This window comes from Mycotypha africana (assembly GCF_025528875.1).
Source record: "Mycotypha africana strain NRRL 2978 chromosome Unknown BDF20scaffold_13, whole genome shotgun sequence".
NCBI classification, from domain to species: Eukaryota; Fungi; Mucoromycota; class Mucoromycetes; order Mucorales; family Mycotyphaceae; genus Mycotypha; species Mycotypha africana.
In genome coordinates, this window is record NW_026515737.1 from 210,077 (window position 1) to 223,877 (window position 13,801).

The 13,801-nt window shown below is 40.3% G+C and overlaps 3 protein-coding genes across 3 annotated transcripts; 1 reads left to right on the plus strand and 2 right to left on the minus strand.

Moving 5' to 3' along the window:
- Positions 1-4: 4 nt before the first annotated feature.
- BDF20DRAFT_917174 (uncharacterized protein) lies at positions 5-3,899 on the plus strand (the record flags this gene model as incomplete). Its single annotated transcript, XM_053084535.1, has 4 exons — positions 5-821; positions 908-1,097; positions 1,168-1,500; positions 1,586-3,899. 4 exons carry the CDS (start codon positions 5-7, stop codon positions 3,897-3,899), a joined length of 3,654 nt encoding a protein of 1,217 aa, XP_052931473.1.
- Positions 3,900-4,077: 178 nt separating this feature from the next.
- Positions 4,078-9,491, minus strand: BDF20DRAFT_839761 (uncharacterized protein; the record flags this gene model as incomplete). The annotated part of the gene is made up of 4 exons (XM_053079317.1): positions 4,078-5,304; positions 5,387-6,132; positions 6,212-6,409; positions 6,482-9,491. 4 exons carry the CDS (start codon positions 9,489-9,491, stop codon positions 4,078-4,080), a joined length of 5,181 nt encoding a protein of 1,726 aa, XP_052931474.1.
- Positions 9,492-10,063: 572 nt separating this feature from the next.
- BDF20DRAFT_794251 (P-loop containing nucleoside triphosphate hydrolase protein) lies at positions 10,064-12,483 on the minus strand (the record flags this gene model as incomplete). Its single annotated transcript, XM_053076246.1, has 4 exons — positions 10,064-11,640; positions 11,836-12,081; positions 12,109-12,234; positions 12,324-12,483. Coding segments are annotated over 4 exons (2,109 nt in total), but the record flags the coding sequence as incomplete, so codon positions are not given.
- Positions 12,484-13,801: the final 1,318 nt, after the last annotated feature.

Here is a 13,801-nt window from a genome sequence, read left to right on the forward strand (position 1 = left end):
TATCATGAGCGATACCAGCCAAGTCGTAGCCACTCAAGGGCAGACAGATAGCTCTTCTGTGATATCCAAGTCTTTATATACCAAAATCAAGGACAACTCAGTCAGCCCTACAAATCAACAAAAGAAAGACGATACGGAAAAGAAGAACAAAAAGCATTACAAAGGTAGAGGGCGCAAGAAGAACGCCAACGTTCTGAATGCGACTGAAGCTGAGGCCTCCAAGAGTGGAAGTTCGCCCGAGGGAGAGTTGCAGAAGGACTCTGGTGCTTCAGCAGATAACATGAACAAGAACAAGAATAAGAATAAGAACAGGAATAGAAGCCGTAAACCGAAGGAGCTCAAAGATAAAAATGCTGCGACGGATGAGAAGAATAAAAAATCGAACAATGATATATCATCGAATAAGAAAAGTACATCGTTTAGTCAATTACGGAAAAATAGGAATCAGAGTCGGTTGACCTCGGCGTCTTCAGATGCGTCAGTGGATACGCAACTGCAGCAACAAGCGCAACTAGAAAGTCATGAAATAAATGATACATCAACAAAGCAAGATGAAGACCCTGCAACGAACAAACAATCAAAACCTAATAATAGACGGAGAAGGAATAGAACACGGAACAACAAGGAAGGATCACATCAAATATTATCTGGGGAAAATGATATGGCAACAGTATTGGCTCATGAATTGAAAACCTCAACTTATGAATGCATGATTTGTATGGATGTTGTTAGACCTGCCCATCATATTTGGAGTTGCGATTGCTGTTGGGCTATATTTCATTTGGATTGTGTACAAAATTGGGCGAAAAAATCACTCAATGGTAAGGGGGGGGGCTATGAATGGATGAAAGATCTGTTCTTTATTGGACGTAAACGCTAAATTCTCTGCTATGTCTTCTAATATTAGATACCTCTTCTAACAAAATGATTACTGGCTGGAGGTGTCCTGGATGTCAAACCACGCGAACGGTTATAGCGAAAGATTACATGTGCTTCTGTGGTAAACAAAGGAATCCACATCCTTCAAAATATAGCACACCTCACAGCTGCGAGCAGTTGTGCAAACGCCCCAGAAAATGCCCACATGAATGTATTTCGTAAGTGAACTAGCTGTTTGAAATCACCATTGCTTCTACAACCTAATTTTTTGTTTTGATGTCAATGTAGTCCTTGCCATCCAGGGCCTTGTGCACCATGTAGTTTGATGGGCCCTACTTTAACTTGTTATTGCGGACGTTCGGAGAGAAAAGCACGCTGCGTAGACACAGACTATACCACCAAAGGATTCTCATGTACACAGGTTTGCAACGAATTGCTGGGATGTGGGAAGCATAGATGTGAAAAGACCTGCCATGAAGGATTATGTCCTCCTTGCGAAGTGGAAGAAGTACAATCATGTTATTGTGGACGACACGAAAGAACAGTTCGCTGCGGAACCGGTAAACAAATACAATTGCGAGGACATGTTGGCTATTATAATTGTTCTGAAAAGTGCGATACGTATGTAACAGAATGACGAGAGCTCTATAATTGTGAGTCGCTACGTTTACTTATCAGTTTTCTCTTTCCTGTAAATGGTTTTTAGACCTTACGTATGTGGCCTACATCATTGCCAAAAATCTTGCCATCCATGTCTAGCAAATAGCCAAGTATGTCCCTTTGATCCAACTGTAATAAGTACCTGTCCTTGCGGAAAGTATAGTATTTCGGAATTGCTTAATGGCAAATCTCGTGAGAAATGTACAGATATTATTCCTACTTGTGAATCCATTTGCGACAAGATTAGACCGTGTGGGCATCGTTGTGAAGCCAAATGTCATTTGGGTCATTGTCCTCCTTGTCAAGTAGAAGTGGAAGTTCCTTGTCGGTGTCAGTCCTCTACCTTTGTGGACACCTGTGCGAATGTTTGTGAAGCTGCTGGTGGTGAGCCACCTATTTGCGACCGGGTTTGTAAGTCTATGCGAAACTGTGGCCGTCATCAATGCGGTGCTAAATGTTGTCCAGCCATGAAGTCTAAGGGAAAGAAAAAAACGGGCACTGATTTTATTCACGATTGCCCAGAAATATGCGGCCGCTTGTTATCCTGTGGCAACCATTATTGTAAAGAGAAATGCCACAAAGGAAATTGTCCACCTTGCTTAGAAGCAATATTCGATGAAGTTACTTGCCATTGTGGCCGTACTCGCTTGGAACCTCCTGTACGTTGTGGAACGAAATTGCCTCCTTGCCCTTTTCCCTGCTTACGACCAAATCCTTGTGGACACATCCGTTTCTTGAACCATAACTGTCATCCGGACGATGAACCCTGTCCACCTTGTCCTGCCCTTGTTAGTCGATATTGTCTTTGTGGCAAAACCGAACTCAAGAATGTACCTTGTTTCCGAGATTCACCACGCTGTGGTCGTATCTGCGATAAGACATTGCCTTGCGGTAAGCACAAATGTCTTAAAACATGTCACAGCGGCCCCTGTCTTGATGAAGGCGAAGCTTGCACTCAAATATGCGGTGGAGTAAGATCACGTTGTGGACATGCTTGTACAGAAAAATGTCATGATGGCCCATGCCCAGAAGTTGAACCCTGTAAAGCTAGAATCAAGACTACCTGTAAATGTGGACAAAATTGTATCGAATTAACTTGCAATGCCACAGCTACTTCTGAAGGAGTCAAGAAGGAACTGGATTGTAATGACTTTTGCGCAAAAGTACAGCGTAATCGTCGCTTAGCTTTGGCTCTTGGCATCAAAAGAGATGACTATGCTAGTTCGCCTTCGCCTAGCTTGTCCAATACTACTGTGGCTTTAAGTTCTGACGAACTTGGATATTATGATGACACACTTCGTGAATACTATCTGAGTAATGCTTCTTGGTGTCATGCCATTGAAAACACAATGATCGAATTCGTCAAGGATAATGTGAAGAAGTCATATTACTTCAAACCTATGCGCAAAGAAAACCGCCAATTTATTCATCGATATGCTATTCACTTCAATCTCACTACTGAAGCAATAGATCAAGAACCACAACGTTCCGTAATTTTGCGCAAATCTTCGAGTCCTTGTAGAATACCAACCATCTTGTTATCAAAAGCTGCACGAAATCCTTCACTTGCATGTCTTCCTCCTTCCTTGCAAGCTGAATCAGATCTTAACGCTCGCCCATCCTCGAAGAATCCTATTAATGCTCTCTATTTAACCGATATGGCATTTGGTCTAACCAAAATTGAACTGGACGCCTTGTTGGTTCCTTTACTCAGTTTACATAATGAATCAATACCATTTACTTCGAAATGGGTGAACGAAAACGATGCTGTAGTTGTTCCTTCTATCAATGATGCAATTTCCATCGATGAAAAAGAGAAGATTATTTGGCAGTTGAAGAAGATTGTAAAGAATGCGTTTGTGACAAACGAACCGGGTAGCCATAATAATAAAGCTGCCCGCGTAGATTGTTGTTGGGTAAACCAAAAAGGAGAAGTGACATGGACAGAAAAGCAATTGTTAACGCCAAAGAATGATGTGCCCTCAACTGGTATTGCAAACAAAGTCCAATCTACAAATGTTTTTGATGCTCTAAATTCGGTCAAAAACAATGAGGATGACGGTTGGATGAAGGTTGGCGGTGACAATCCTTACAAGCCTATAAGAGATGCTTGGTCTGATGAGCCAACAACAACAACAAAAAATACTTCTACCGTAGTTGACGCTTCTTCTGACATTGCAACTGTAACTCCTGCAGAAGATAGCATAAGTGAGCCTATTAAGAATATAGAGGAAAGAAGGTCAATACCTCAGGTGGAATCGAAGAATACACAAGTTTCGACGACGAACACTCTCAAGTCGGATAATAAGTCAAATGAAACTACAGCTGATGATTGGGAAGACCTTCTGAATGACGAGTAGTCTTTCCAACATATTCCTATAGAACACACCAAATTTCCTCCCTTTTACATGTAGATTGTTTCTTTTGATACGTAACTTTTTTAATTAAATGTATTTTACAAGAAAAAAATTTTGGATACGACTTTTACATTTGTTATACAGTATAGTTTTTACATGGCGAAGTGTCAACAGTACTAGCTTAAATACTATTTCGTCTACCTCTTGATCCTTTTACTTCCTTTCCTCCGACCTTGGCATCACTATCAGCTTCTGTAATTCTACCATGTGCATACTTCTTCCAACGGCCAATTACTTCACGGCCAACATCATATCCTCTCTGAAAGATCTCATTGTATTTTCCAAACTGTAACGTACCCCATTCTTGAACTGGTAACTTCAAATAAAGTGCTCCGTCTATTACCTTGGCTTCCTCTAAAGTGGCTACGCTACTAACATATGCTAATCTGCTTTGAATATCAGCTATGCTGGGTATGTTGTACGTTCTAAATGGGTTCAAGCCGTGCAAAAGAGCCCACCAACCACTAACAGAATCACCATAATAAACAGGGCTTGTGTCATCATCAGATGCGACATCAACAGCAATAATGATATCTGCACCCATATTCTTTGCCACAGAAATAGGCAGGTTGTCCATATAACCACCATCTACCAGCAAATTACCATTATCACAAATGGGTGGCATATAGCCAGAAAGGGACATAGACGCACGAATATAACGCCAAGCATAACCAGTAGTATGCACTTCCATCCTCGAAAACGTGATATTTGTAGTTACAGCATAGTATGGCAACCAGAAATCTTCAATTTGGCTGTCGCCCAAACATTTCCAAACAGCCCGGTTCATTTGATGACCAGTGAACCAAGCAGTGACAGGGTAAGTGAGGTCCATGAGCTGTCTCCAAATACTTGATACTCGGCCCGCGAACATTTTACTTCTAGCAATAGTGGACACCAAATCCATATGACGTGCGTAGAGACCACCTACGAAACTACCAATACTTGTACCGCCAATGATATCAATTGGGATACCGGCTTCTTCCATAGCCTGAATGACAGCAACATGGCCAATTCCACGTGCCCCACCTCCACCTAACACCAATGCGACTGATTTACCACACAGACGACGAGCCAAGCGTGCAAAATCATTACGTGAAGGTGAGCTAAATGTGTTTATGGAATTCGTGGTGGATTTGTTGATGTCCAGTAAGCGTCCAAATGTCGGGACTACAGAGTAGTACTCATTGATTTGGTCTTTGACTTTGTTGAGCACTTGGATGGAATTTGCAGTCATTTTACGACCGTGTTCTACTAACCATGGTGGTCTAAATCTTTCTGATACAGAAAGCTTTGTGTGTTGCTTTAAAGGCATGCAAATATGATGGTGCGCTTGGATCCACAAACGATTCTAAACGACGGTAAGTGAGAAGTTAGTGGTTTGGTTAGAAACTCTTCGAATTACCGTATAATATCAATTCATGGTATCTTACTTTAAGCCAGTTCTGAGTTGTACCCGAAGCACAATGTCTTTCATGATGCAATAAGACAAGCTCTTTACGAGCGGTTGTTTTCATGTTGATCAAGAAGCGTTCATACTCACCAACGGAATTATCACCATCTGCTAAGCCCACGAGCAGAATACAATCTGCTTGTCGAATACAAGTTCTCGTCCATTGAGAGGTAACGCCACTGTCAGCCAAATAAAGCACAATACGATACTTTTCTTCCTGTTCAGCAAGCCAGGATGCCATCTTTAATTTACCTAAACGAGCAAAAGCATACTTTCCCATAATAGTAGCGACAGTGGCGCTGTTTAGCAATGCACAAGTGGCACCAACCGAGTGAATAAGTTCAGACTTCAGATTTTCAGCAAAATCTGATATAGGCACGGAAGAATTCACAGGAATAATACCAACTGTTTTGAGGTTCACATTATTGCGACCATATAATTCTGGATAATTACAAGAACTGTTGCCGTTACCAGAACTTGTAATAGATGAAATGGCTTCTGAAGCATCATCACTTGTTTTGATTTGTCGAAAACTGGAGCTCTTCGACTTAATGTTAGTAGCAGTAGGGTTCATGGCCCGTTCAAGAGATCTAAAAGCTACCATACGGGAAATTTGTAATGTAATTTGAGGGTATTTGATAGCCAACGCATTAAACAACGTCTTAGGCATGCGTGCAAGTTCTGTATCGCGAATCGCATGTAGGGTAGATGAAATTGAAGCACCAGCTATATCAGAAAAATATAGTTAATAAGAATATCGACCGAGTTAATGTGAAAAAGATAGTGCAAGGCAACAAAAAATTACTTAAAACTTCTAATTCACCAACGCTATCTCCATGACCGAATTCACCCAGAATCTCAATGACACCTTCTTTTGTCTCATGTATGGTTCTTAAACGACCGTGAAGCACCATATAGATAGCATCACTCGGATCTCCCTCTCTGCAAATGATTTGACCTGCATTAACTTGCATCCACTCAAGAGCGATATCAATATGAAGAACTGTTTTGAATTTGATTAGCCAATTCTTGTTTTGTTAAAGATACTACTTCATTATTATTTCTGTTGACTTACTCAATTGACTAACATGTCCAACCAACTGATTTGCAAGCTTAAGCATCACATTGGGGTTCTTATCAATTATACGATCCAACTTTTTTTTTGAAATATATCCCACATAAGTGTCGGTTTTAGCACGGATTTCCATGAAGCTGGGGAAACCAGTAAGGGCATCAAGATAACCGGCTAAACCACCAGGCTTAACGAGGTATAAGGGCTTTTTCGCTTTGGCTTCACCACCTTCGTTTTTTTGGTTATCTGCGGTTCTGCCAGCAGGCGCTTCAGAAGCAATGATCTTGGCACGCTTATCGTTTTCTGTTGGCCTATTTGCTTCTTGTTGCGCTTCTTCTGCCAACTGTGGAAGATTTTCGGTAGACGTCGATGGAGAGATTTTAAAGCTACTATCATGGTCATGAAACTTTTGTCGTTGCTGTATATTTTGTTTGCTTTTCTTTATCTTTTTAATGTTCGAATCTTTTGTTTTTGTGGTTTTTGTACGGTTGCTTGAAGGAATATTGCACAAACCATTTTCATGCTTGGCTGGAGTCATGGAAGCTTCCAACAGACCATCAATAACAAAAAATAAGCCATTGTTATGAGCACCCTCTTTTACCAAAACTGCACCTTGAGGGAAATACAAAATTTGAATATCATCTGGAGAGATAGGTTGAGTATTTCGACTACCGTGGCCATGACCAGTGGAAAATATATCAGATATGGTCGTTCCTGACTGTACTGAAGACGAAGTAGATCGAGCGTCTGTATCATCATCTACGTAAGACTCCTCATCATCATCCAAAGATAGTGAAGTGGTCGAGCCAACGTTAGCATGGGAAAACAAATCCATTGGGTATTGCAGAATACGACGTGAATTGCGAGGTGCAGCTTGAGAAGTAACAGCAGCAGCAGTACGAGAAATATGCTCTTGTTGACTGGGTGTCATCGTGCTTGACCGGTAATTCTGGGGTATTTTGATACCCAACGCATCTGCCATGCAGCGCATCACTGAGTTTCGAAGGTGCTCATCATCTTCCATGCTATATTCACCATTACGATTTAAGTCCTTATGATGCTGAATCAAATTAGGTGAACCTGCAGTGTTATTACTACCGCCTTTCGAATTATTTTTCGCAGCCAAATTGATTGAGCTGTTGTGGCCGGAATGATTGAGGTTAATGGATGGAGTGCCCGGCATATCAATGATATTAATGGCTCGAATAATACCTGAACTTTCACTACGACTTAATTCAGATGGTCCTATTGTATCTCCTTCGCTTCTTCTTCCATTTTCTGAGCTCTCTTCATCTTCTTGATTGAATTTTCTTCTTAAACGATCCATACCACCAGGTACGAAAAAGTTAGCAGGCAAAGTAAGCAAACTAGCTGACTCATTGACCATTTTCTCTAATCGTAATAACTCGTTCGTTAAACCAAGGTATCGGTGACTTGTCATAAGGGTTACACGCTGGAAACGAGTGACAATAACCTGAACAATATGCGCTGCTGCTTTAGGGAATTTTTGTGTAAGTTTGTGAAAGGCTTCTTCCGGAATGACGGCCAAAGTTGTGTCGACAGTTGCCCGTGCAATAATGTTAGGATGCACAGATCGGTATGAGCGACGTGAAAACGACGATTGGGAGCGTAAGGAGGGTCTACCGGTATTATCGGTAACCATCATCCGAAGGCTGTTGTTTTTAAGAGGCATGGATGCTGAAACAGATAATTTTTGGTGCACTGGGACACTGCTAATATTACTCAAAGAATCTGATATACTCGTATCACGAGGCCCAAGCTCGTTGGAGAAGTAATCATCCTCTGCTACAATCATGCTTTCGACTGCTGGTGGTGATTGTGCTATTTTGTCTGCTTTAGCTGCTGCAATTGTTCCATTAGCCAGACTATTCTCTGAGTCCGGTCTAGAAGATGATGCACTGAGAGCATTCAGGGACGAATCCTTGAGCCCAGGGAACACCTGACGCCATTCATCGGCAGAAGCTTCTCTGCTCATATCAACGGGTACAACATTTGTTGTCGCCACAGCCGGCTCTGTTGTATTACCCATAGGTGCAATTCGATTTAAAATTGTACGGTTATTAGATAAAGATCGATTACGAATTTTCTGTTTGGCTTCAGATCGATTGAAGCTTTCTCTGAAAATAGATAAGATAGTGAATAAGCTCGATAAAGTGCCACCTGCACCTACTTCGTTAATTAGTGTGTAATTTTTGAATTTATCACGGCGCGGGGTACTTTTGTTGATACCATTGTCCATGAAATCGTATTCATCGCTACTGCCATTAAAACTGTTGGCTTGTGAAGAGCTCCTCGAAGCTTCTAGATCGCTCTCGTCCTCCTCTTCAGTATCACTGTTATTATCATCATCTGCATTTTCAGGCTTAACAAACATTTGCACATGTCCATCCACAACAATATAAAATGATTTTTCTTGTTCAGGATTTTTGAATAAGGTGTCACCAGCTAATAGCTTTTTTGTTTGAAGATGACGTGCTAACTCATGAAACACGGGTTGTTCCAAATAGCCAAAAATTTTGATGGAGGATAAGAAGGCAGATAGAAATTCATCTGGATAGTTTTTGTAGCCACCTGGTTTAGATGGGAATCCGGAAAAATCATCATCGTCACCTGTATCAGGATGTAAATCGAAGGATGAGGCAACTTTGGGTGGTTTGTTGATTGGCTTCAACCGAGAATATTTGGTTAAAAATCGGTATCTTACAACCCAATAGGCAATTGTTGCAATGATAGCGAGTATTATCAATAATGACGTAAAGTTGAGGTGTAAAGTGAAGGACCAAGTTAACACTCTATAAAAGAAAACTGGTATGGAGATAGTTGCAAAGCCCACTATCCTTAATAAGAGAGAGGACACGAAACCGATGATCTTGGCGATCAGAGAGTGCTGTTCTTGTGGGGCAGAAGGGATACTGGAGACTGTCACTTTATGCAATATGTCTTTGGGCGTCGGTGTTGCAATTGCATCTATTATTGAATGAGTTGACTTCATTTAGAGGTTCGTTGTACGCCAGGCTGGTATATCGATTTTGAATAGTTTAAAATATTAGCTTTATGATGGAGTTGACCTGACAAGGTTGAGAGAAGAGGAAAACGAAACAAACGGTACCAATACAGAAGAGGAAAGAATCAAAAAGAAAAACAGGAGTCAAACAAAATGACCAAATAAGTCAAATGATGGAAAATGATGGGGGAGCGACTGCTAACAAAGTGTGGGCGTAACGCAAATAAAAAAATACTGATTTGAAGCCAGATTCTTCTAAATTACTTGACATATGTCATCTACGCGACACGAGATTGAATATACCTAGTTTATCAATTTAGCGCAATTTTACAAAATATAATTTCTCGTCTGTAACAGGTTGGGAATAATAGAATAAGCAAAATAGTAAAACAAATAAACTCATTCAACGTTTTATTGACAAATATACATGGTATCATCGATAATAGCAATTTCCAAAATCTATACAGTGTAAACAAGTGGAAGGGAAATGATATCTACCTGTACATTTATATAGAAAAGCCTATTAGACTCTTCTTTTTCTTTTTGCCGTCACCGAATTTACTGTCCCATTTTCTAATCTCTATTAGACTATCCATTTCTTCACTTGAGCTTGGAGGCACCATTTTAATAGCCTCTTCAAAGTGTTTCATGGATAGTGTTTGGGACTCCTTAGTAGCAACTTCTTGTTGAACAGCTTTCAGTGCTGCTGTGACACATACATTCTTCAAATCTGACCCTGAATAATGCTCTGTCAATTTTGCCAACCTATCGATGGACACCTCTTCTTGGAGGTTTTCATCTTGAAGAAGAATGTTCAATATCTCTTTACGATCCTCTTCATTAGGTAAGTCAACAAGGATACGTCGAGGCATACGCCTTAGAACAGCATCATCTAAATCAAACGGTCGGTTGGTAGCAGCCATGACGATAACGCCTTGGTTGTTACTCGATATGCCATCCCATTCTACCATGAACTGATTAATAATTTCTCGGTGCGACTTTGACGAATAATCTGAGCCTCTTTGATTCATCAAACTGTCTACTTCATCGATGAATATAACACAAGGAGACAGCTTCCGAGCAAGGGAGAAGATAGCCTTAACATTCTTTTCACCTTGCCCAACATACATATCATAAACATCACTGGCTTGAATATCCAACATTCTACTGCCGCTGTCCTTCGCTACTGCTTTTGCCAGCATTGTCTTTCCTGTACCAGGCGGACCGAATAACAATACCCCAGGAATGAAGTTCTTTTTCAGCAAACCCTTTTGGAACAGATCAGGTCGAATTAAAGGCAAGGAAATCAACATTTGCAGTGTTTCTATTGTTTGGGGTGGTGCGCGTACGTCTTTGAATGAGCTATAAACTTTTGAGGGATCCACCACTCTAGATAACAATTTTCTTTCATATTCGTTGCAGGACTTTTTCAATTGATCTAAGTTAAGGGTACCATCTTCCAAGGTTGGTAAGGAGTCCGTAGTAGTCACCATCCTCTTTATTGTTTTCCATGTTCGAACGTTCACTTCAGATACTTGCTTGACAATGTCGTGAGAAGCTTTAATATCAGAGAATTCCAATTTCGACTTCTTTTGTTCCAAGGCATGTCCGATTGCTGCCGACACGCGTCGATCAATATCTTCAGGAGCCCAAACGAATTTACTTATGCCCCCATTGTCATCTCCATCGTCGTTGGCTATAGATAGCAATTCATCCAATAAATGGTCTCTCTCCTGGATACTCAAGTTTTTCACACTTTTTTGATCAAGCATTGCCAAAAATCCTTTAGAATTGATTTCAGTGATTCGTTTTTTTCTATCCTTATCCATTAAATCCTTCCAAAGCTGGTATTGGTTCTCGTCTTCTACGGATGGCAAAATGGCCATAGAGCGCATGTTGGAAATAGGAGGTAGATAATAAGAAGAGATGTCATGTTGCCTTTGTAAAGTATCTTCTGCACCAGTATGCGAAGCAACAAACATAATGGGATGCCCATTTTGACGCAAATCTTCCACAGCCATAACGAGTGACTTTAACATGGTTCGAGTGAATGCATCTTGCATCCCACTATAATCCCTCAAATAAATAATTTTTGGTTCCTTTGTCATTGGCATTAATGCTGTTGTTGCTGTTGTTGCTGTTGTTGCTGTTGTTGCTGTTGTTGCTGAACTGGTATTGCTGCTTTGAGTACTAATACCTCTCCCATTGTCCGCTTTTAAAAGTAAGTTTTTGAACATTTTTGTATATCTAGAAGAAACATAAGCAATAATTGACTTTGACGCTTCTTGCACATCGTTTAATGTCTCTGCTTCGTTTCTTCCTCCTTCAGCACTAACTCTATTATTACTTCGCTTATTATAATTTGTTGCATGTCGATTAATGAAATCATCCACATCCAATTCGAGATCCACTGCTTTAGTATCATAAAATGCCTTGGTTTTGTTTAAATGATGCAGTCCTGCCTTTGCAGTTGGATCATCATCCGAATCAGTGTCCTCATTTTCCAGATAATAATACTCATCATCATCAACATCATCATCATCATTAGTATTATCATCTTTTCTAACAATTTCTACTGCTCCACCTGGTTTAAGTCGGCCAAAACTTTCCTCCTCTGCCTCGCCTTTTGACGCATTGTCTTTACTATTGCTAATATGATTATGTTGGCGTAGAGCTAATAGAATATTCGAAAGTGGATCTGAAGCAGAAAGTACTGGTAGTAATCTCGCAGCTAATTTAAAATAGTTCACAATATTTCATCAGTTCTTCTTTGTTTTGCCTAAAAAGCAATTTCATTCACTCCTCGCCTCTTAATTTTACCGTCTTTTTTGAAACTGTGTTGCGCTAAATAGATAAAATCCTGAGGATCCAAAACTAGCAAATGTGCTTTTACTTTCTGAGCTAGACGACAAACAATATGATCTTGCATATAGCAAGCGCCGGGATTGGGTATATGGATACTTAAATGATCTGTATGATTGGAAAAAGCTGTTGATCCTTTTGGTGCTAGACCTGATCGAACGGAATATTCTAATTCTTTCCATACATAAGAAGGTATAAATCTATCGTAATCATTGAATTTTATTGCTTCAGCTGTTGTCGTAGAAGGCAACTGTCGAAAACGCTGTAAAGCTTTTCTTGCTGTGTCGTTTGGTTCCGAATTATATCGTATGTAGTTTGTTGATAAGAAAGATTCTATAGCAAAATAGTGTCAAAAAGCGTTTAAGACGAACAAGAAGTATGACGTTCACATGGTCGCGAAGTCACTTACCTGGCAGCCCTGCTGTTGTAGAAATCTCATTCTTTCGAAATCTGGACGATCGATGGCGACCTACGCTTTCAGTAACAGTAGTTGCTGGCGGTGGCTTTAATAATATACTTGTGGTGTGTAAGTGTCTTCTATATACATATTGTGTCGTTGATAGTGGTCTTCCCAGGTTGTTAAATAGCTTCAGCATGTGTGCAAAATTGGGAATCTAAACGTGGGGAAAGGTTCTCTGAAAGCAAAACGAAATTGGAGGGACAAGCACCCCCTATTTCAGGCTCATAACCTGAGGATAGCATTAAATACCCGAGAATTAAGTCACACAAAATTAAAAGAAAAAGGAAGGGTGATCAACTTGCATCCGCAGCTTCGCGTCTCTTCGATTAGCGAAGTCAGCTGAATTTTGTGAGGTCCTCGGTTTTGGATTGACTGATTCCAAAAATGGCAGCCTAGGAATATGTTGAGCCAAATAATGTATATGAGAGCCTCAAATACCGACCGCCAAAGCAGACCCGATATTACGAGCCATATCTAACAAAGACGTAATTTGGATTACAACAAACGAAGGAATCTCTGACAGCTTTCTTTTCTACTTGTTCATCCATCGTAACATTCATGTAGGTGTGGCATAACATTGAGTAGCGAAAAATGTATGTTTTAGAGGATTATTCACGCTGTTAACTTATAGACCGGTCTATCGAAGCAAACTTGCTCAGATCCTTCGAAGCGATAGCCGGAGCTTGGTATACACAATGACTAATATATTCAATAACTGGCTTTAGTGTAGCATTATCATGCTTGTTGAGAGTAGTAATTTACCTTTGTTGTTTAGAGCTATCATCTTGCAGTGTAGCAACTCCTTTTTGAGATTGTAAAGGATGACCTGGCTTTTTAGTTGGAATATCACTTTCCATTTCTTTTGTATACCTTCGTTACTTTATTTTGTGATGCTCTTTTGATGTTTGATAATTTATTTGATAGCAAGGAGAATAGTACGCTTTGAAATTTTGGATCATCAACGATAAGTTGCAAA